Genomic DNA, 24,131 nt, shown 5'->3' with positions numbered 1-24,131 from the left:
TGAGAGGGGGGAGGGTCAGAGGGAGAAGCAGACTCCCTACTGAGCAGGGAGCCCGATGCGGGACTCGATCCAGGGACTCCAGGATCATGACCTGAGCTGAAGGCAGTCGCTTAACCAACTGAGCCACCCAGGCGTCCTCTTTTTTTTTTTTTTTTAATAAAGTTGATCTTTAACATTCTTTTTTAAAAATATTTTATTTATTTATTTATTTATTTATTTAGATAGAGAGCACAAGCAGGGGGAGCGGCAGGCAGAGATAGAGCGAGAAGCAGGCTCCCTGCTGAGCAGAGAGCCCTATGCAGGGCTCGATCCCAGGACCCTGAGGTCATGACCTGAGCCGAAGGCAGACGCTTAACCAACTGAGCCACCCAGGCGCCCTGGTTTTCAAGGATTCTTATTCTTTGCAGGGCAACTGGGGGGATATTTACCCTGTCTGTGCTTCAGACAAAAGCAACAGACTATTTTCTCCATGATCATATCCTGTTTTCCTTTCAAAATCGTTCTTCTCCCGTAACTGTGATAAATAATAAAAGGAGAGGGATTAAATTTTAGAAAGCAGGAGCTGTTTTAGTAAGATGTTTTTTACAGGCCATTACAATTCTTGAACTTGACTCTAGGTCTTAGTTACCTAGACACACTTGCAGAAATCTCTTATCAGTTAACATTCACACAGAATGGAAAAAACTGATGCCCCCCCTTTATAATAATTAACCCTTAATACTTCCCAGGGATTCCCAGATCAGCATATTATGACCCTGTCAAGCACGTGAGATCCAGCAAGGTTGGGAGCTTGTCCAAACTAAGAAGAAGAGAAAGAATCGAATTCTTCATATTTCCTATCACTCTTCCCTTCCCCTGCGATGAATGTTCTCAAATACATCATGAAACTCAACGTAAGAGTTAACAGCAGATGTACCCAATTTGTTTTTGACTCAGAAAGAAGCTCTAAATTTCACCTTAACCCCATTTAAGAACTTTCAAAGTATAGGTACGGTCCTGATAAAATAATGCCACTGAAGAATTCATATCATAAAAAGTCAGTTCAAGGGCACCTGGGTGGCTCAGTCGGTTGGCCGTCTGCCTTCAGCTTAGGTTGTGATCCCGGACTCCTGGGATCGAGTCCCTCGTCGGGCTCCCTGCTCAGTGGGGAGTCTGTCTGCCTCTCCCTCCGCTCCTCACCCCACTCCCGTACTTTCTCTCCCTCCAATAAATAAATAATGAAAATCTTTAAAAAATTTTTTTAAAAATGTAGATATAATGCAATTCCAATCAGAATCCAAAAGGATATATATTTTTTTAACTAGATAAAATGCCTTTTATGTTCATACAGAACTATAACTGTTTTAAAACTGCCAAGGAAAAAAACAGTTGGGGCAACTAGCTTTACCAGATGGCAAAATTTTCAATAAAGTGCCTATAATCATCATCAGCAGCATCATCATGACCAGGCCAGCAGGCTATTGACAAAGAAATGAACAAACAGAAGCAGTACAGAGTCTAGAACTAGATCCATGTATTTAAGGGAAATTGACATATGACCAAGGTAGTACTTCAATACAATTGAAAACAATGTACTTTATTTAAAATTGATTCTGGGAAAACTGATTACCCATTAGGAAAATGAGAACCATGTCTTACCACCTTATATATAAGAATAATTTTCAGATATGTTAAAAATTTTAGTATAAAATACTATAAATACTAGAAAAAATTTTAGGAGAAACTTTCTATGACTTTAGGATGGAAGAAAGCATCCTAAAAAACAAGAGCTCTAGAAGAAAAAAGACAAGATAGGCAAGTTTGGCCACAGAAGAATAAAATAATGTTGGGAAGATGACAAAAGTTCTGGAGCTACAGGGGCGCCTGGGTGGCTCAGCTGGTTAAGCAGCCAGCTCTTGGTTTCGGCTTAAGTCATGATCTCATGGGTGGTGGGATTGAACCCAATGCTTGGCTCCACACTCAGCAGGGAGTCTGCTTGAAGATTCTCTCCCTCTGCCGCTTCCCCATCGTGCGCATGCACTCTTGCTCTCTCTCTAAAGTAAATAAATAATCTTTAAAAAAAGTTCTGGAGCTGCATGGAGGTGATGGTTGCACACCAGTGTGAATGCCCTTAATGTCACTTTATATATATATATATATATACTTCAGTGACTTCACTTAAAGATAGTTAAAATGGTAACATTATGTTATGTGTATTTTACCTTAATAAAAAAAATAAAATAATGTTGGTTTGGTAAAAAACGAAAAACAAAAACACTAGAAACAATGTCAAAAGACAAATAATTGGCAGGGAAATACTTGTTACAACAAATAAAGGGCTACAGCCCTACTATTACAAAGACACTTCATGTACTATGAAGAAAAAGACACCGTAGTGGGAAAATGGGCAAAAGATATAAGCAGGTAGTACACAGAAGAGGAAATATAAATGATCCAGAGACATAAAAAGATATTCAATCTCACTAGTAGTCAGAGAAGGGCAAATCAGAGCAAGAATGTGAAGCGACTCTTTTTCCTAATGGACAGACATTTCACAAATTGGTAACATCCAGTGTTGCCAAGGATATAGAGAAATGGATCTTCTCACACTTGGCTGGTTAGACTTTTAGGGAAAGTTACTAGCAGTATTTATTAAAACAACACACCCAAAAAACATGGGCCAAAGATCTGAGCAGACACCTCACCAAAGAAGAGATACAGATGGGAAATACAGGGTGATGGGTATTGAGGAGGGCACGTGTTGTGATGAGCACTGGGTGTTATACGTAACTAATGAATCATTGAACACTATGTCAAAAACTAATGATGTACTATACAGAGGTTAACTGAACATAATAAAAAAAATTAAAAAACAGATGGGAAATAAACATATGAAAAGATGATCAACGTATTTTTTCACTAGGGAACTGCAAATTACAGAAACAACGAGATACCGTTACATACCTATTAGAATAAGCTAAAACTCAAAAACAGCTGATGACACCAAACACTGATGATGATACTGAGCAACAGGAACGCATTTACTGCTGGTGGGAATGCAAGATGGCGCAGCCACTGTGGAGGACAGTTTGGGAGTTTCTTACAAAGCTAAACGTAGTTGTACCATATGATCCAGGATTCATACTCTTAGGTGTTTACCCAAATGATCTGAAAACTTATATCCACATAAAAACCTGCTCATGAACGTTTAGAACGGCTTTATTTATAATCACCAAAAATTGCAAGCAAACGGATTGTCTTCCTTTAGGCAAAAGGATAAAAGATTATGCTCCATCCATAGAATGGAATATTAATCAGTGATAAGAAGAAATGAGCTATCATGCCATGAGAAGACATGTATGAAATTTAAATGCATATTGTTAAGTGAAAGAAGCTAGTCTGAAAAGATGACATATTGTATGATTTCAATTATATGACACTCTGGAAAAAGCAAAACTGTGGGGACAGTAAAAAGGTCAGTGATTGCCAGGAGTTCAGAGACATGGGGGGGGAAAGGCACACGTGAAACAAGATTTTTAGGGCTGTGAAATTATTCTGCCTGATACTGTAATGGAGAATACGTGACATTATACATTTCTCAAAACCCACAGAACGTTACAGCACAAAGAGTGAACCTTAATGTATCCAAATTAAAAAAAAAAACATTTAGGAGGTTGGGGAATCCTCTGTTAGAAAGCAGAATGCGAGGGGCGCCTGGGTGGCTCAGTCATTAAGCGTCTGCCTTGGGTTCAGGTCATGATCCCAGGGTCCTAGGATTGAGCCTCGCATCGGGCTCCCTGCTCAGCGGGAAGCCTACTTCTCCCTCTCCCACTCACCCTGCTTGTGTTCCCTCTCTCGCTGTGTCTCTCTCTGTCAAATAAATAAATAAAATCTTAAAAAAGAAAGAAAGAAAGAAAGAAAGCAGAATGCAATAAAATACCTGACCAGTACTTCTCAAAACTATCATGGCCATTAAATACACAGAAAATCTAAAATGGTCACAGGCAAGAGGAGCCGAGGGACACCGACAACTCAACATAATGTGGTATCCTAGATGGGATCCTGGCACAGAAAAAGGACATTATATAAAAACTAAGGAAATGTGAGTGAAGTACAGACTTTAATTAATGATAACATGTCATACTGGTTCATTAGTTATAACAAACATACCAATGTAAGATGCTAATAACAGGTGGAACTGGGCACAGGGTATATGGGAACTCTCTGCACAATCTTTTCAATTTTTCTGTAAATCTAAAACTCTTCTAAAAAATAAAGTGCATTGAAACACACACACACAGCCCCCATCTTACCCAGCACACCACTTCCGGAAATATACCCTACATAAATAAAAGCACCACTGCATAAAGATATATGGACAAAGATATTTATTGCAGCATTGTTTGTAAAAGCAAAAAATTAGAAACAACACAAACATCCTTTGATAAAGAGGATGGCAAAATAAATTGTGGTACATTCAAAGCATGAAATATTGAATACTATGCAACTATTAAAAAGAACAAAATTAACAGAGATCTATCTATTGGCCCAATGACAATAATGTATTGTTGAACAAAGAAGGTAAGTTATGGGGAGGGTATGTGTTTTAATGAGCACTGGGTGTAAGACTGAGGTATCACAGACCTGTACCCCTGAAACAAATAATACATTATATTAATTAATTGAATTTAAATTTTAATAAAAAATACAAAAAAAGAAGGTAAGTTACTGAGTAACTTTATAAAAACATGAAAATAGAAGCTACTGAGTAATTTTATTAAAAATATATTAAAAAGGGGGGGATGAGAGAAATAGGTGAAGGGGATTAGGAGGTACAAACTTCAGTTATAAAATAAGTGAGTCACAGAGATTAAAAGTACAGCATATGGAATATAGTTAATATTTTATTAGATTTTTTTTTCTTTTTATTTATTTATTTGAGAGAGAGAATGAGATAGAGCATGAGAGGGGGTAGGGTCAGAGGGAGAAGCAGACTCCCCGCTGAGCAGAGAGCCCGATACGGGACTCGCTCCCGGGACTCCAGGATCATGACCTGAGCCGAAGGCAGTCGCCCAACCAACTGAGCCACCCAGGCGTCCCTATAGTTAATATTTTAAATTTTTTTTAATTTATTTTTTACTGAGAGAGAGAGGGCAAGCGAGGGAGCGGAGGTCGGGGGCTGGAGAGGGGCACAGAGAGAGGGAAAGAGTCTTAAGCAGACTCTACACTGAGTGCAATGACCCTGAGATCATGACCTGAGCCAAAATCAAGAGTCGGACACTTAACCGACTGAGCCACCCCGGCGTCCCTAGTCAATAATATTGTAAGAACGCTGTGTGATGACTACACTTACCGTGGTGAGCACTGAGTAACGTATGAAATTGATGAATCACACTACGTTGCACACCGAAAACTAATATAACATTGTAAGCCAACTATATTTCGACAATAAAAATTTTAAAAATATATATGAAAATAGAAAGTTTTTGAAAAACTATGAAAAAGTTCTATTTTCATGGATTCATTTTTAAATATATTATTATTCAAAAACATATGCTGAGCCCTACGTCGTGCTGGACATTATTCTAAGCTCTGGGATTACAATATTTAACAGGGCTAACAGAAATCTCTGCTCTCAGGGAGCTTATGTTTGAGCATGCTGGCTGGTGATAAGTCTCATGAAAGGTAGGGGGCACAGTAGCGTGGAAGGGGGTGCAATTTACAATAGGGTGCTCAGGGAAGACCTCACACCAAAGGTGACAAATGAAAAAAGATCTGAAGAAGGTAAGAGCCATGGAGACGGCCAGAAAAATACCCCAGGCAGAAGGATCTACGGGTCCTAAGGGTCTCACGTGGAACCCTGCCTGGAATGTTTGTGAACAGCAAGGAGGTCAGTGTCAGCCCATCTTTTAATCTAACCGTTGCCTAGCAAGCAGCTTCCAGGTGGATGCCCAACAGCCCCTCCTCTCAGCTGCACTGTGTGTCTTTTGCCTTCTGCCCCAGGGGGCTTCTGGGTGCTGAGGTCCAGGGAGCTGGTAGAGGATTCTAACCTGCAGGGGTTAGCGCTCCAGGGGGGAACCCTGAAGCTCGGCGGTGAGGGAGGGGCGCGCAGGAAGTGGTGGGTAAATGCTCCTCTCTTCTGTCCTCAGGCTCCTTCAAGAGCCCTAGCACGTTGAGTCCCTGTTGTCCCCTGCGTTGCTTTTGCCTCCTTCCCTATTTCCTTCTCTCCTGTCCCTTACTCCAGCTCCCCGGTATCACTTCCCAAAATAAACTACTAGTGTGTGATCCCTTGTCTCAGACTTTACTTTAAAGGAGGTGCACAGCCTAAGACAATTGGTACCAGAAGTGGTCTTAGCTAGTGCATCTTCAGAATGGGATTCTGGAACCGGATCCATCACCAGGCAGATGGCAACCAGGACCCCACTGCTGGTGGTAGGTGAGGTGAGCAGAAGCCCTGGGGCGCTGCAGGGACGCAGTTAGGAAGGCTGTCGCCGGCCAGTCGTGGTTTTGAACACGGTGCAGTTGGCTCACACAATAGCAGGGGCACGTGAGTCGTAGGGGAGTAGCCGGGCCAAGGGGCCAACCGTAATTACAGGGGTTATTGAGTGAGCTCCAGGTCGTTGAAGAAAGAGAAGAGAAAACGACAGGTTTGGGTTAGCCACCCGCACACTGTGAGAGAGGCCCCTGTGCAGTACTGAAGGAGACGCTGAGCTCCTGCAGACACAGGATAGACTGCTCAGATCAGGCCTAGGACCTAAGAGTAGCAGAGACACAACGCAGACAATGGGTAGCTTCAAGAGGTCTCTTATGCCAAAGTCAGGGCTCTGGTGAGAAAAGAGAGGGGCTCTGAGATCTGGAATAGATACCTCTAGGGTAATGAGCCTGAGAATCCTAAACTCTCACATTTCCCTGAACCCCCTGGGCTGGGAGGAGCAGCTTCTGTGCTTCTGCCGTAGGTGAAACACTTCGTCTCATACAGAGACCCTGGAAATACCAGAAATATCACTGAGGCAGGTGTCTTCTGGGGAGGACGATGCGTGTCCTCCTTAGATCCTCTCCCCACCTTCTCCCAGGGTCCAGAGACCTGTATAACTAGGACGACGTGGCAGTGTGCTCAAGCCAGGCAATGTGGCTCTCGCCCAGGAGGAAACACCTGACGGAATTACAAGCCCTGGCTCATGTGTACCAGCAGGACGCTTGAGGGCCTTGGACCATGGCAGTGGCGACATGTAAGGCTGGAGAGGGGGAAATGCATTGACGTGGGAGTACTCTCCTGTGACTGACAAGGACCCCTGGCCACAGTCTTTCCTTCCTCCACGAAAGCAGTAAGGAAGGCACGGGGAAGGAGGTCACTGGCATCTTTGCGAAGCTCAGTGCTGGCTGTCCTCTATAGGCTGGAGATGCTACCTGGAACGCGGCTCTCTGGTTCCCGTTGGAGTGAGGCGATTCCCAAGTGGCTGAGACCAGGTGCTGACCATGGCGAGGTATACGTAACTCCCATCACAGGAAGTGAGGCCAGATGCTTAATTTCCCAGAAACCCGTGCTGACGCAGACAGGAACTCACTCACTGCGGAGTTCTCGTAGGTGGGACAGAAGAGCAGCCGGCCGGTGTGGTCCTTGTGTTACCGGAAGAAACGGAGAGATGGCAAGCAGAGGGTTGATGTCGCCTGTCAGGATGGAACGCTGCAGTTTCTCACCCAGTTTCTAGATCTAAGGCAGTGTGTAGACCAAAGTGCTTTCGACTGACTCACCATGCTGAGGCATCCTGCAACGCCACCACAACTACTCCTCCATTCTTTCCCAAAGGGACCTGTGGCTATTCACCAGGGTGACTGGGGAAGGGAGAGTCTCAGACTTTTCAAGGGCTGTGGCTGGCTACCAAGTCTAAGGACCCAAAATGCTATCATGGCCCCAGGTTAGAGTCATGCCTCACTGTGGGCCTAATGGGTCCCGAGATCCACTCTTGAGGTTATTTCCTCCACTCTCAAGTGCATAATTAGGATGGATGCACTTAGTAGTTGGCAAATCTTCACATTGGTTCCACGACCTGTGGAGTAAGAGCCAATATGGCAGAAAGGACCAAAGAGAAGCCTCTGAAACTGCACACCCCCCAGCACAGCCCTGGCCAAAACAGCAAATCAGAAGCAAAACCACATCTCAAGAGTAAAGGATGGATTAGCGCCATTAAAGACTTAAAGATGCAGGGGTGGTAGTCCACATCATATCCCCACTCAATTCACCTGGTAGACTGCTATAAACTCAACCAAATCATAGCTCCAATTGCAACTGCAGGGCCAGATGTGGTATCTTTTCTGGAATAGATCTACAGTCTCTGGCACCTGACATGCAATTCGTCAGATCACGCATTCATCATTGATCTGATGAATGTATTCTTTCCAATCCCTATCAGTAAGGAGGATCAAGAGCAGTTCACTTTTTGTGGAATGGACAGCAGTTCACATTCACCATCTTGCCCAAGGCCGAGGTTAACTCTCTTGCTCTCTGTTGCAGTATGGTCTAAAGGGACCTTGATCATCTGGACATTTCATAGAATATCATGCTGATCTACTGTATTGATGACATCAAGTTAACCGGACCTCCTGGTGAGTAGGAAATGACAAGTATTCTGAATGCCCCATTAAGACACATGTATACCAGAGAGTGGGAGAAAATCCGCTGGGGCATGTCATGGGTAACGTTTTAGGGGTCCAATGGCTTGGGGCACGCCGGGACATCCCCTCTAAAGTCAAGGACAAATTGTTGCACCTTGTATCACCCACCACTAAAAAAAGGCATTGCATTTGGTGGGTCTCTTCAGATTCTGGAGGCGGCATATCTTATACACGTGCACCAGGGAATAGTTCTTGGGAATACTGTTCTAATTTACCAGGTGGTTTGGAAGGCTGCCAATATTGAGTAGGACCCAAGACACAACTTTACAGCACATCAGAGCTACCCTACCACCCAGGCCGTATGATTCAGTATATCCAATCATGCTAGTGCTGTCCAGCTTCTGCTGTCTCATGAGCCCCTCATAGAGACTGAGTACTGACCACGGGACATCAAGGGATTATGTGACCAAGAGCTTCCTCTTGGGCACTGGGTAATAGACATCCACATCATAAGACTGCATGGAGGTCGCAGCAATCCACTATGTGTGTGAAAACTATACTTTTGTGATCAGGCTCAAGCAAGTCTGCAGGGAACAAGCGAAACGAAAAGAGGTGGCCTATTCTCCATGTCATCTATTTTATTGTTCTGTCACCTGTCCTTCAACTTATACATATGGTTTAATGGGAGTTTCCAAGTAATGGAGGAGAAAAACCTCAAGTCCAGCTTGCAGATGGATCAGCTCATCATGTTGGCACTAGCTGAAAATGGACTGCCACCATACGGTAGCCCCACTCAGCAGGGGCCTTGAAGGACAACGGTAACAGGATATCCTCCCACTGAGCATAGCTTCAAGCAGTGCACTTGATGGCTCACTTTGTACAAAGGTAGAAAGGACCCGAGATATACATGGACCCCTAGGTAGTGGCAAATAGCTCGTCTAGTTGATTAAGAGTCTGGAAGGGACAAGGCTGGAAGATCATTTGGAGAAGAGGCATACATTGTACTTGTGGGAGTGAGTACAGAGCTTGAGGGTCTTTGGGCTTCATATTCATGCCCACCAGAGAGAGCATCCATGACAGAGAAAGCACCGAGCAAGCCAGCGGGAGATGTCTTTCTGGTGGGTGTCAGCCTGTTCTGTCCTTGGCCACCCCGGCCTGTGTGATTGACCCATGAACTCGGTGGCCATGGCCGCAGGAATGGTGGGCGTGCATGTCCCCGGAGCACTGCCCCCTCTCTGCAAGGCTGATCTGACTACTGCTGCTACTGAGGACAACCTGACAGGAGCAAAAACTGATACTGGGGTGCTGATATGCACTGTCCTTGAAGGAGACCAGCTGCTATGGGAAGAGGGTAGTGATGAGTCCTTACTGGAATTGATACTAACTTTAGATATGGGTTTGCCCTTCCTGCCTACACCACAGTCCAAGGGCTTAGAGAATGCCTGCTTTACTGGCATGGGAGTCCACACAACGTCAGACCAAGAGGCCCATTTTACAGCAAAGGAGACATGACAATTAGCACATGGCCAAGGGATCCACTAGTTCGACTATATATCTCATCGCCTACAACCAGCCAACCTAATAGAATGATGGAATCTGTACCTCAGTTCTTTAGGGGTATAGGCACTGACCCACATGGTGCTGTGTCTTCTGTGGCTAATCCGTGGGTCTGGGAACCAGGAGCAGAAATAGGATCGGACCGGGGCACCTGGGTGGCTCAGTTGTTAAGAGTCTCCCTTCGGCTCAGGTCATGATCCCAGGGTCCTGGGGTCGAGCCCCGCATGAGGCGCCCTGCTCTGTGGGAAGCCTGCCTCTCCCTCTCCCACTCCCGCTGCTTGTGTTCCCTCTCTCACTGTGTCTCTCTCTGTCAAATAAATAAATTAAAAATTAAAAAAAAAAAAGAAATAGGATCGGACCTCTCCTCATCACTCCCGGTTATCTACTTATGGAAATCATGCTTCCTGTTCACAATATTCTCTCAAATTTGCACAGCCTGGGCGCCTGGGTGGCTCAGTTGGTTAAGCGACTGCCTTCGGCTCAGGTCATGATCCTGGAGTTCCAGGATCGAGTCCCACATCGGGCTCCCTGCTCAGCAGGGAGTCTGCTTCTCCCTCTGACCGTCCTCCCTCTCATGCTCTCTGTTTCTCATTCTCTCTCTCGCAAATAAGTAAAATCTTAAAAAAAAAAAAAAATTTGCACAGCTTTATGTGTACCTGATGACCAAATGTCTATTAATAGGTGATTAGTTAAATAAACTATAGGACTTTATATTACATTCAAATGAGAAAATAGTATGCAGCTGTTGAAAGAATAAAGCATATCTATATGTGTTGACTTGGAAAGATGTCCAAGATACAGTGTTAAGTGTAAAACGGAAACTACAGAATGTATATACAATATGATAGCATTTGTATCTGGTTTTTTAAAAAGAAATATATGCCTTTGTGCAAGCACAGAAATCCTCTGGAATGATACATGACAGAGAATGGCAAAGTCAATTTCTTTTTCACTTTATATTCTTTTATACCTTCAGTTTTTTTTTCTTACATGAGCATATATTACTTTATCATACAAACGTTTTTTTTTTTTAAAGATTTTATTTATTTATTTATTTGACAGAGAGAGACACAGTGAGAGAGGGAACACAAGCAGGGGGAGTGGGAGAGGGAGAAGCAGGCTTCCCGCCAAGCAGGGAGCCTGATGCAGGACTCGATCCCAGGACCCTGGGATCATGACCTGAGCCAAAGGCAGACGCTTAACGACTGAGCCACCCAGGCGCCCCCATACAAATGGTTTTAAAAAGCTTTATGTGTCTTCACTATATTATAAAACCAAAATAAATATTTTGAAGTTAGTTTCAGAGAACTAGTTAATACATCACCACGGGGGCAGGGGGAGCTATTTTCATTATTTAAAAAGCCTCTGAATTACCACCACCATCTCCAGCCTATAGGAAAATATTCTGCACCCCTCATGGTGTTGCTGAGGAATCCTTCTTTAGCACTTTTGGTAAAGGAAAGCTGTCTTCATCTCATATTTCCTCCAAATGCCAAGAATCCCATGGTAGACACCCTGGCTAACGTTTTGTTTTGGGGACTAGAGAAGGGAAGGGTGTGACATATGAAGTGGGAGAGTACATGGGTGGAGAGGTGGAGAGGGGCATGACATTTATTTATGGTAGGTTTCCTGTCGACAACATGGATGAACAGAGTGTACAGGCTGGTCCTCTGGCCACAGACCTAGGCTGAGATCTCTTCTGGATTCCTCTCAAGACCCAGCACAGGCTAAGGACGTGCACTGTGGATGCTCCATTTGCTTTGTTGACTAATAAAGTACATGAACATTTCCAGAAAAGAAGCAATAGTACAAATGTGGTCAAAATGAAAATTAACAATGGCATAGCCAAAAATTAATGCAGCAATGTACAGACAGAAATAAATTACTTGTTTGGGTTATACAAATAAACTTCCACTGGTGTAGAAGTCACTTTTCATTATTTTAACAAAAAGAGGAATTGAGCTCCAAGTTTTCAACCAGGCAATTTTATACAAAAGCATTTTTACTACAGTGCTTTTAAAGTTAATAAGTAATAAAGAAGGTTAATAACTAGCAAGAACATATGCCTGTAAAAGCAAATTTGTGCCTAAGACATCAGTCCTCCCAAATAAAAAGGTGAATTAAAACAGTAAAAAAATTTAAAGGGAAATTAAATACAAGCCTGGCTCATTTAAAAACTTTTCCATTCAATATAAAAAGCACTACCTTCTAACAGTTTCATTATTTTATAATGGCTATCTGTAACACAGCTTGTCTACTTATAAATTTCATTTGCTGAAAATACAAGTAATTCAAGTGGCCAAAAAAGTAATAGCATAATTATATCTTTTATCAATGTGCACTATAAAATCACTTATTTTCTCCTCCTGCTCTGCGCTATTTCATTTTCTACAATCTAAGGTGTAGACAGGATGTATGTAGGAGCATTTAGGACACTGACACATACCGGTTATGTGCTTAATCTCCCTACAAACTCAGTGTCTCTACGAAGGTAATGAGCCACTAGCCTTTTGACTTTTGCTTTTGTTGTTGAAGTATTTGTCTGGTAGCCTTATTACTTAGGGGTTCATTACACAGCAGAAATATAATCTTTCTGTATAAACAAGTTGTGAGCTAAGCTCAAAATTCTTATAATAAACAAACAAAACAGCCCGTTACTATTTGCAGTTAGTACATTATCTTGTAAAAATAAAATTAAACAGGTCTCCACTTGTTGAACAAATAGGGAAAGATGATGATAAGGGGGATTTGTTTGGTTTCTATCACTGTGGGCAAGGGAATGCTCCGCTTTGTCTTCCACGCTATTGACAACCAGTTCCCATAAACTCCCAACATCTCTCTATTAGTGATGAACATCAAGGGGCCAGATCTGCCAGTCTCTAATGAGAACATCAGCATAGAGTGAAAGCCATACAATCCAAAGGCCCAAAACTGAGTCTGTGGGCCAAACATTACCTGCAGATGGGCTCTGTTTGGCCTGAACGGTGTTGGACATTTTTAAAAAATTTCTTGTCAACATTTTAAGGTCAGCTTTCATTCTCACTAAAAGGAACCACGGCTCCTTGGAAAAATGGCTGATTCCAGAGCTGGGGCAGGATGAGCCTGGTACATTTTGCTGGGACACACAGGAAGGAAGTACTCAAGGAACAGTGGCATCTGTCAGGACAAAGGAGCAGGATCAAATGTGTGACCATTTGAGAATCAAAGAATCACAGTGATGGTTTGTAACAAGTTGAATTAAAAAAATCCACAAATTCTCTGTGATACTAAAGAGTGTGTGTATGAGGTGGGGCGGGTGGTATGTGAAGGAAAGGTTGTGTGTTGTTGTTTTTAACAGAAAAACCATAAGTAATGAATGCAGAAAGAATTGTTGAAAATCATCATTTTACAAGAACACTTCTTATAATCGATTCAAGCAAAGATCACTTGGTGAAAGTTGTTGGGACACAAGGTGGTCACACAGTCGCAGCATATCTCCTCACAGATCACGCACTAACTATAAAAGGGAAAACGTTTCTTTACAATTGGGAAATCCGGAAGACCCATCTCGATCAAGAGATCAAAGCTGAGGGCAGCAATTAGGGGCCACACTGACAAGGTGTACTTCCTGCTGAGAACCAGAGGACACATCCTCACACCTGCAGTGGAAACAGCCACAGTCTATGTGGAAGCACATTCTGAGAAACAACAGGCCTGCACGCTTCAAAAATGCCAATATTAAAAGAGACTAAAGAGACATGACAATGAATTGCAGTGTGTGGTCATGGATTAGAACCTGGATTTAAATATACAGCTGTAGTTATGGTTATGGTTATAGTTGTAGTTACATAACCATTACTGGGACCCTATGAGAAACCTGAGCACAGCCCGTATGTCAGATGATGGTATTGAGTCCATGAGAAAGCATATTGTGGAAATCATATTGTGGTTACACAGAAGAATTCTAGCAGATTCATGCTGCATACTTAAGGAAATGATTCAGCTGAAAAAGTATGGGGGTGTGTGTGTGTGTGTGTGTGTGTGACAGAGACACAGAAAGGAAATGAAGCAGAATTTTCACAACTGGTTAATGAATCTAGTGAAGGGTACAGAGGCATTCATTATATATTCTTTCCACTTCTATCTATTTTGTAAGTTTTTTTTTTTTCCCAAAACAAAGATTGGTGGGAAAAAACTCAGGAGGTTTTACATAAAATTCTGATTTCTGGCTTTAAAAAAAGACTGAAAATCTAGCACCCTGGGCTTGCACTGTGTGGGCGGAGTGGTGGCCACCCTCCCACCCTGTGAGCCACGGAGTCTCCGGCCTGTCCCGTGCCCACCTCCCCATCTAGTCTCACACTCAGCCCACTTCACTCCTTTAGGTCTCCACTGTGATCCCCACACACATCTGAGTTTGTGGTCTGACATAAACCATAACAAAGCGTTGCCGAATATGGCTGAAACAAATCCATTTGGACAAGCCAATGAAACAACGGGCGTGACCTAGAAATGGCACTTTTTTCTTAAATCTTAAAGATGTTACAGAATTTCCCAGTGAGACTTCTACTGAGTTGTGAAATATTATTCAACGAATATTGGGGAAGTCTTTAATATTAGGGGAGCAGAAGCCCTTAAAAATTATGAAATCTCTAATTAGAGTCTAACCTAGGGAGCCTTTACATGGTGCTCTGTTAGCATCTGGTGGAATGGGGCCCTGGCACAAGGGCACATGGAATCGAGCACTTGCTAAGGGCTTGGGTAACAGGGACCCTCGGCAGTTATACCTACCACAGCACCTTATGGTCCCTGGGCTGGTAATTTGCCCAGCAGGATTTCTGGTCTGATATTTCCAGCAGCGAACCTCTCGGGACAGACGGTGTGAAGTGCTTCACCTGTGGTGCCTCCCTTTGGTACTAAAGCCCACCTTTCTGCCTTCCTACCCGTGTGTCTTTCTCTCCGACACTACTGCCTTTTTTTTGACCCTCCGCTTTCCTGCCCTTGCGTCCGTTGAGGCTGCTTGACCACTGCTCGCTGTTTGCCCCAGAGCACTCTCGCTCCCCTCAGCAAAGAGTCAGCGAGGCAATGCCGAACACAGACACAGGTCAAGGTGATGAGGTGGGCCAGGTTCCAAGCTGCCCTGGAGTTGCCCAAGGTCACCCAACAGCTCTGAGCCAGCTCAGAACTGCAATTCTTAACTGTGGCTCCTGTCTCCACGCAGAAATAAAGCCCCACAGCCTCACTGGAAGGTTACTGAAAGTGAGGAGACCATAGGACAAAAAAGGGAACGCTCCGAATGTTCTGTAGGTTAACTGACTGAGCCACCCAGTAGGTTATTTCTATTCATGATTGATTAAAATCAAATGAGAGGATGTTTCTGGCACACAGAATACACTCAATATTCTCACCTTCCCCATCCCATGGGCTTTTTGTTTTTTTCCATATTTATCCCCAAAGGCGTCTTTTTACACATTTTTTCCTGATCATCTCCCAATGAAATTTTAATCCCACAAATACACTGTATATGTGTATATGTGGTGTATGTAATCTGTGCTTCAAACAGTAAAAGTTACACTCTCCGCACCCATTCCCCAAAACCAGTTTTCATCCTCTTGGGGCTAATACTGTTCTCATTGAGAAGGCATGGTTTGGGACGCCTGGGACGCCTGGGACGCCTGGGTGGCTCAGTTAAGCATCTGCCTTCGGCTCAGGTCATAATCCCAGGGTCCCAGGATTGAGCCCCTCATCGGGCTTCCTGCTCAGCGGGGAGTCTGCTTCTCTCTCTCCCCTCTGCTTGTGTTCTCTCTCTCACTCTCTCAAATAAATAAACAAAATCTTAAAAAAAAAAAAGGCGTGTGTTAATGTTTATAGTAAAGTTGTAAATGGCCATTTTTCCCCATGCTTATTCTCATCTTTGTTGGTGGCAAACCATCACTTTTACCATTTAAAATAATCTACGGGGTTATGGAATGAGAATTGGAAAGAACTGCTATTCCAGTAAGAATCTGCACCCCACGCGCCACGGAAGCCACGAGTCCCACAGCTAAGGCCCTGCCAGAACAAGAGCAGGACCAAGCCTGAGGACGGTCACTGAGAGACTTCAGAGTGTGGTGTTGGGTGTAACAGGTCGGTCCTGATGTGGGGGAGCAGCAAGGCGTGCATGTGGGAACAGATAAAACTGGGTCTGCGTTCGGTTGACTAACCAGGAAGCCATGGCAAATCATTAACTATCCCGAATGCATATGGAAGATGAGATAACAATACCCACCTCCTAAGGTTGTTATAATTTGTGCATCCTCAGTAATGATACTTGGCACCTTGCCCAGGTCTACCGGGTCACCAAATGGCAATAAGTGATTCCTTCTGCTTGCCTGTATCTTGTTTTGTCTTCTGGAGGCGAGTTGTCACAATGTCCTAGCTCCTGTTTTCAGCCTTGACTGATGTTGGTCTAATCTACTCTAAGGCCCCCAGACCACCTGTCACACTGCTGAAGGCCTGCTCAGGTACCTCCCAGTGGCGCTGTCCGGTCCTTTGCCTCAACTCCTCTGGGAACATCTACTCTTCCTACCACTGCTCGAATTTGTTTTGAACCATAGCCCTTTCCTTGCTGGACACACAGATAGTCCCCAGGAGTTGGGCTGGGTTCAGTTAAGCCACCTGCTCTATGCAGAGCCAGAACTCGCTTCCCGTTGAAGGCTCTGTGATGACTGCAGCCTATCAGGCCAGACTTCTTGATGTAAGGTGATTTTCTTGCAAGAATCTTGTCTCTCTGTGTAATCTAGCTTCTGTCGTGCCTTCCCCACTTCCCATCCAAAATATCTTTATATGCTTGATCCCTCGTTACAGAAAGGGGTTGAATTTTTCCTATAGGGTTCATGGGCCATATGCAAATCAGGAGATGTCACACACCCAGGTGGAAGAAGTTCTTCTACACCATAGCTTGGAGATAACTGTGGGTCCTGTTACATAAAGATTAAGGACAGCGTATATGAAGAATCTAGCAACATTCCAAATAAAATAATTCCTCATCTCCTAGCTGGTCCATGAATTGGTCTTTTATTACACTATTACAGCTATTTGTGGCCACGGTCCAGGTTGATAACTCAAAGTCAAGGCTCTAGGAATTATCTCCCTCCAAAAATATCAAGTTTTCTCTCTACTGGATTGATACCATTAGCATACAAATATACTTCTTCTCCCATATTAAAAACAACTAAAAAACTCTCTCTTGATCCCACATCCTTCCATTTCTCAGTTTCCTTTTTATAATCAAATTCCTCAAGAGTTGCCTGTATCACCATCTCCTCTTTGCTCTTCTCACTCTCTCTCAAATCCTCTCTGATGAAGCTTTCATTCCCACCACTCTACCTAACAGCTCCTGTCAAGATCTCAAATGACCCTCACATCTTTAAAGCCAATGGCTAGTTCAAAGTCTGTACTAATCATGACCTTTGACACTGTTGACCATCCCCTCGTTCTTTTTCTTTTTTTTTTTAAGTTTTTATTTGAATTCCAGGTAACATACAGGGTAATATTGGTCTCAGGTATACAATTTAGTGATTCAACACTTCCTTACAACACCCAGTGCTCATCACAAGTGTCCTCCTTAATCCCCATGACCTATTTCATCCATCCCCCCACCCACCTCCCCTCCAGCAACCCTCAGTTTGTCCTCTAGAATTAAAAGTCTGTTTCTTGGTTTGCCTCTCTTTTTCTCCCCCATGATCACTTGTTTTGTTTCTTAAATTCCACTTATGAGTAAAATCATATGGTATTTGTCTTTCTCGGACTGACTGATTTTGCTTAGCATGATACTCTCTAGCTCCATCCAAATGGATGCACTGTCCTTGCAAATGGCAAGATCTCATTCTGACCATTCCCTCGTTCTTGCAACATTTTCTTCACTAAGCTTTTAAGAACATTGCTCCTGGGATTTTCCTACCTCCATGATCACCCCCTTTTTCTTCTCCTTGGCTGCTTCCTCCTCATCTTCCTGACCTCCAAATGCCAGACAGTGTTCAGTCTTTGGTGTTTGTCTCTCCAATCCCCAGGGCAACCCAGTTTCAGGGCCTTAAATGCCATTGTTATTCTGATGTCTCCCAATTTTATTTCTCCAACCTGGACCTCTCCCAAATACCAGATTTGTGTACTTAAATGTCTACATAACTGTCTCCTTAGATTTGCATCTCAAATTTAACATATCCAAAATAGAATTCTTGATTTCCTTTCCCCCAGATGTGTACCTAGGTCTCCCTATCACAATGAATGATCTGATCTCTTTGTTCTTATAGTTACTCAAGTCCTGAACTCTGGAGTCATTCTTGAGTCTTCATCCCACCATCAGATTCCTTTGTACTTTTCTCTCAGAATATATCTTGTATCTGACCACCTCCACCACTACCACTCTGACCCAAACCCCATCACCTCATCCCTAGATTGTTCCAATAGTTTTCTAACTGATCTTCTTGTTCATGGAGCTGGAGCAACAAGCAGCTGTAGGAATCCTTCTAGAATGTATGTCATGCCAAGGCACCCCTCTGCTCCAAATCCTCTGATGGCTCCCATCTCCTTCAAAGTAAAATCCACGGTTCCTGCTGAGGCCCACAAGGCCCTCGTGTCTGACCCCTCATCCCTCTAACTTCATCTCCTATGACCCTCGCCCTTGCTTACTGTGCTGTGGATGCACTGATCTCTTTGCTCCTAGAACACACCAGAACATGCCTAATAACATCACTCAATCCTGCCTGTGGCCTTTGTACTCACTTTTCCCTCTGCCTGGAATGCCTGCATTGCTCATCTCTTCCCATTTCCTTCTGGTATCTCTTCAAATGTCATTCATCTGAAAGGCTTTTCCTGACCCTGCTCTACAAAAAAGCAAGCCCCTTCATCACTCTTTTATCCTGCTTTATATTTCACCATTCGACATATAATTATTTGTCTACTGTCAGTCTCTCCTTACGTGGAGGGCAGGGGCCCAGAACAGTGCCTGCTACATACAGGAGTTCTGTAAAAAGTTCCCAGATGAACACATGCCAACTCCCTTGTGTGCAGGTGCCTCGTCAAAAACGGTGGCTGAAAATATTGAATTCCTTTTTTTTTCCCACATTGGAAAGTGATTTTGAGAAAGGGTAGGCTAGCTGCTTTGTGCTCAGTATTGCAGTATAATTTTATTACTGTCACTAAATGGAACTTAATTTAGAGAATATCCTTAGAGTATGAGCTGACTGATGATAACTGTTACAATTGCTTATATTTTTAAAAGCCTAACTGTAACCGGGACAAAATAAGATTCAGAATGAAACATTAAAGGGGTGATGGCAATAGGGCCTCTTGGTGAACAGTGAATTATATTTAGTTTAAAAAGCAGTTTATTAGGGGCACCTTGGTGGCGCAGTCAGTTGAGCGTCTGACTCTTGGTTTGGGCTCAGATGGTGATCTCCAGGTTGTGGGATTGAGCCCGCTGCCGGGCTCCATGCTTAGCATGGAGTCTGCTTGGGATTCTCTCCTTCTCCCTCTGCTCCCCCTCACTCTCTCTAAAAATAAATAAATAAATCTTTAAAAAAAAAGCAGTTTATTAGTACAAACACTAAATGTGTCTCATAAAAATGTCATTTTTTTTCAAATGGCACAAAATACTGTTATTTGAAAAGTTTCAAATTTTCAGAAAAAAGTGTTTTCTAAAACTATTAGCAAAATTGGTTTTTTGATAATAATTATCATCCTCAAAAGCACTTACCAATGGATAGTTACATCCTCATGTATGCTCCCACCCTGAGAACGGGAAGTACTGTAGGTATGAGGCCTTGAAAATTATGAACTGACTGCTAGACAATTCGCTCCCATGATCGTATCTGCCTCAGAGGAAACGACCATAATTTTTAAGAGTCCACCAGCAACTACTGGGAGTTGCTCTAAATTGTAAAATAAACAGTTTTGAAAACACACACACAAGGAATTCTCTGAGGATGGATAGAGGCCAAATTCTATTATAAAATCCGAGGACCATCCAGTTCTTCTGTCATGTATTTCATCATCTCAGCTACAGAACCCATACCCTATATGCAGGGCGGCAGCTGAGCTGGTGAATCTTCTCGTTCCCAGACAGAGTGCTAACGTGCACGACAATCAGGCTGCACAAAACCAATGATGTCACCATTTTCATCAATGGACAGTGAATACCCACACATGCACATAAGTACACACACTGTTCACACACCACAGAAAGGTAGCTACATAGACATTATTTATAGTTGTCAACCACGCTCTCAGGAAGACTGTGCTTTGGTCTAAAATTGTGTCTTTCCTAAAGGTTTTCTTTTTTAATATTAAAATGTCCTTTCTTTTATGAAATAATGGTGACAGTAGTTGGTAGTTGGCTTTTTAAAATGCTGACAACCAAGGGGCGTCTGGGTGGCTCAGTCGGTTAAGCGTCTGCCTTCGGCTCAGGTCATGATCTCAGGGTCCTGGGATCGAGCCCCACATTGGGCTCCCTGCTCTTGGGGAGCCTGATTCTCCCTCTGCCACTGCCCCTGCTTGTGCTCTCTGGCTCTATCTCTCTGCCAAATAAATAAAATCTTTAAAAATAAAATAAAAATAAAAAGTATTCTTAAAAGATACTTACATAAATATAAAGATTTTTGGGATGCCTGGGTGGCTCAGATGGTTAAGTGTCTGCCTTTGGCTCAGGTCATGATCTCCAGGTTCTGGGATCGAGTTCCACATCGGGCTCTTTGGCTCAGCAGGGAGTCTGCTTCTCCCTCTGCCTCTCCCCACTGCTCATGCTCTCTCTCTCTCTCAAATGAATAAATAAAATCTTTGAAAAAAAATGTTGACAACACTATCCCTATCTGTAAAAAAAGTTTTTCTTTAATTTTACAGGTCCATGAACTCCAAAAGTCTACGTGGGGAACATATATGTGTGTGTGTGTGCACATGCGTGTGCATGTGTGTGTGTGCATAATGAAATATTATTCAGCCATAAAAAGAAAAAAATCCTGCCATTTGCAAGGACATGGATAGACTTCGAGGGCAATATGCTAAATGAAATAAGTCAGAGAAAGACAAATACTGGATGTTTTCACTTATGCATGGAATCTAAAAAAGCAGAACTCATAAAAATAGAGGGTAGAATGGTGGTTGGCAGGGGCTATAGGGTAGGGGAAATGGATATAAACTTCCAGTTACAAGATGAATAAGTTCCAAGTGATCTAATGTACACGTGGTGACTATAGTTAACAATACCTATTCTATACCCGAAAGTTGCTAAGAGAGTAAATCTTAAATGTTCTAACTACCAAAAAAATGGTAATTATGTGAGGTGATGGAGGTGTTAACCACCTTATTGTGGTAATCATTTCATAATACATATGTGTAACAAATATCATATGCCTTAAATTTACACAGTGTTACATGTCAATTATTTCTTAATAAATCTGGGGGGAAAGAAAAAAAAATCCGAAAGTCTACAAATGACAACTTTCTAATTAAAATCTTGCTGGCTTCTTTCTTTTCGAGAGAAAGCCAAACTCCTTGGCCTGGCATTCAAAGCCCCCTACACTTGGTCTTAATCTACTTGTCTTGCTTTCCTTATTGTAATAGGAGCAGTCAGTGGGTCAGCTCCTACCGGTCCTCACCTGCTCTGGCTAAGGTTACTGAGGTAACCTTCAGCCTCAATCCTCCTAGTTCCTAGTTCCCGACATTAGCAGGGGTCATTAAAAGCACAGCTCTGCAAGAGGTGTGCAAGGAAAGTACTAGGAACTCAAACTCACTGAGCTGCAACCTTCCATTGGGCCCACAGAGCTGTGCTGGGCTCACAGTGTAATATTCCTCTTCCCACAGGCCACGGGAGCTCTCCCTTGAATTCCAGCTCAGATGGGGGCCCTAAAACATTTGCCTAGATGTCACCATTTTTTTCCTGTTCTCAGTGACTACAGTATGTCCCCTGGAGTCAACCTCCAAACCCCAAAGGCCACCTGGGACCAAGGTGTAGCTTTGTGCAAAGCAGACCTCTATTCCGAGAAATTCCTCACACTGCCTCCTACTGAACCCTGGCTTTCTTTCCTTTCCCTCTCTCCCTGGCCTGCTAGCACCCAGCAGGTAATCTTGGCTAAGACTTTAGGGTTATAACCCATGTTCCCTCAATATACTGTTTTCGAATTTGCACCTTTTCCTTGGAGAGACTCTCTGCCCTGAATGCCTTATTTCTCATTCCATGCCTCCCTAAACACTTCAAAGTCTAGTTCAAACATGCCTCTAAACACTTTATATAGAGGGTTCTTGCCAGCCTGGGAACACAAGGTGAACCCGCTCATCAGGAACCCAGTTTATCAGGATTGAGAGCCAAGGGGAAATTTTTCTTATTTCCCTTCCATGAGTTAAGCATCTGAAACACAGGGTGTACAACTTCATATAAACCTTGTTTTAGGGGCACCTGGGTGGCTCAGTCGGGTGGGCGTCCGACTCTTGGTTTTGGCTCAGGTCACGATCTCAGCGTCAAGAGAGAGTCCTGTGTCTGGCTTGGCGCTCAGCAGGGGAGTCAGCTTCAGATTCTCTCTCCCTCTGCCCCTCCCCCCACTCATGAGCGTGCGCTCTCTCTCTCTCGCTCTCAAATAAATAAAATTTTTTAAAAAACACTGTTGTAGGGCGCCTGGGTGGCTCAGTTGGTTGGGCGACTGCCTTCAGCTCAGGTCATGATCCTGGAGTCCCGGGATCGAATCCCGGATCGGACTCCCCGCCGAGCGGGGAGTCTGCTTCTCCTTCTGACCCTCCCCCTCTCATGCTCTCTCTCATTCTTTTTCTCTCAAATAAATAAATCAAATATTTAAAAAAAAACAAAAAACAAACAAAAAAAAACAGTTATAACCAACTGAGCCACCCAGGCGCCCCTAAAAAAAACACTGTTTTAGGCACAATGAGGCTCTATACATATTTACTGAATGATTAAATGGAGAAAATGTGACTTCATCCAAGAAACTTTCAATTTACTGTTTCAGCAAATATTTAAGTACCTGTTACGTGCTGGGGATATCACAGAAGGCTGAGATGTTAGGGCTCCGAAGAAGAGACTCTATCAATAATCTAGTCCCATCACCTCACATAGATTGGGGGAGTCTACATCTGTGCACTTGGTTTTGAAGAATGGGTGCTCTGTGCTTCAAAATCAGCCTCCCGTGCACACAACCCTTTCCTTTAGGTAGCACCATTATTCAGTTATTTAAAGAACACATCTGACTTCCTAATGTGCTGGCAACAACCACTCTTCCTAAGAGCATATTTTGTTAACATTTTTTTTTCAATCTCCAGTAACGTGTATTGGAGGCCTACTAAGTGCTTAGTAATCCATACAGAGACACAGAGGTCCCCATCGTGGAGGAGCTCAATTAATTCAGGGAGCTACACCTGCAAACCCAGTATTGCTAAAGAGCGCTGAGAGGGTTGAGGCATTCACAGGTGATCTTCGGAATCAGAAAAAGAGTATCTCTCCACTAGAAACAGATTGTCTTTTCTTTGGTGTAAAAGAATCCTTTGACATTCAAGTATCACCTTCTCCTCTATGGAGGGCCTGAGAAAGTGAAAAACACCCAACAGCCCAAAAGAAAGGGTGAGAACCTGTCCCCATGGACAGGGGGTCCCCAGGCCATGGGATGGGCAAATACCGCTGGTCTCACCCCTTCCTAGGGGAGGGCCTCTCGGGGTGTGGGTGGAGGATCCTTGGAAGTGTCTTCTCAGAATAGATAAGATCTGTTGGTTAAGAACATCCCAAACCGAAAGAGAGGTTTCCTATTATCCACTCATTTCAATTTACCCAAAGCCTGCTAATTCACATTCAGGCTCCTCATCCAGAGATAACCCCACACTCAAGCCATGGGAAAGAGAGACGCTGAGAGAGGCCTGGAGAAAACAAAGAGGCAGGGATAAGAGAAAATCCCCTGGATGTTCCTCTCCCTCCCACTAGGCTGCTCCTTCCCTCGACATAGAGTTGGTTAAACATGTCCGAACACAGAGGC

At 43.5% G+C, this 24,131-nt stretch overlaps 1 protein-coding gene across 1 annotated transcript in view; it reads right to left on the bottom strand.

Annotated features, from left to right (window-relative positions):
- The window catches only part of LOC115940183 (cyclin-dependent kinase-like 1), a 47,807-nt gene that overhangs the window by 22,064 nt on the left and 1,612 nt on the right, over positions 1-24,131 (bottom strand). Inside the window, exons 3-5 of the mRNA XM_081829763.1 lie at positions 13,193-13,305; positions 9,761-9,930; positions 1,388-1,457 (exon numbers count right to left, since the gene is read on the bottom strand). Coding sequence (XP_081685889.1) covers positions 1,388-1,457; positions 9,761-9,930; positions 13,193-13,305 — 353 coding nt within the window. The remainder of the gene's footprint in view (positions 1-1,387; positions 1,458-9,760; positions 9,931-13,192; positions 13,306-24,131) is intronic.

Source organism: Leptonychotes weddellii, chromosome 9 (assembly GCF_054177405.1).
Source record: "Leptonychotes weddellii isolate Sample4059 chromosome 9, ASM5417740v2, whole genome shotgun sequence".
Lineage (NCBI taxonomy): Eukaryota > Metazoa > Chordata > Mammalia > Carnivora > Phocidae > Leptonychotes > Leptonychotes weddellii.
Note: the sequence above shows the minus strand (reverse complement) of the source record. Positions and strands in the feature narration are given on the sequence as shown.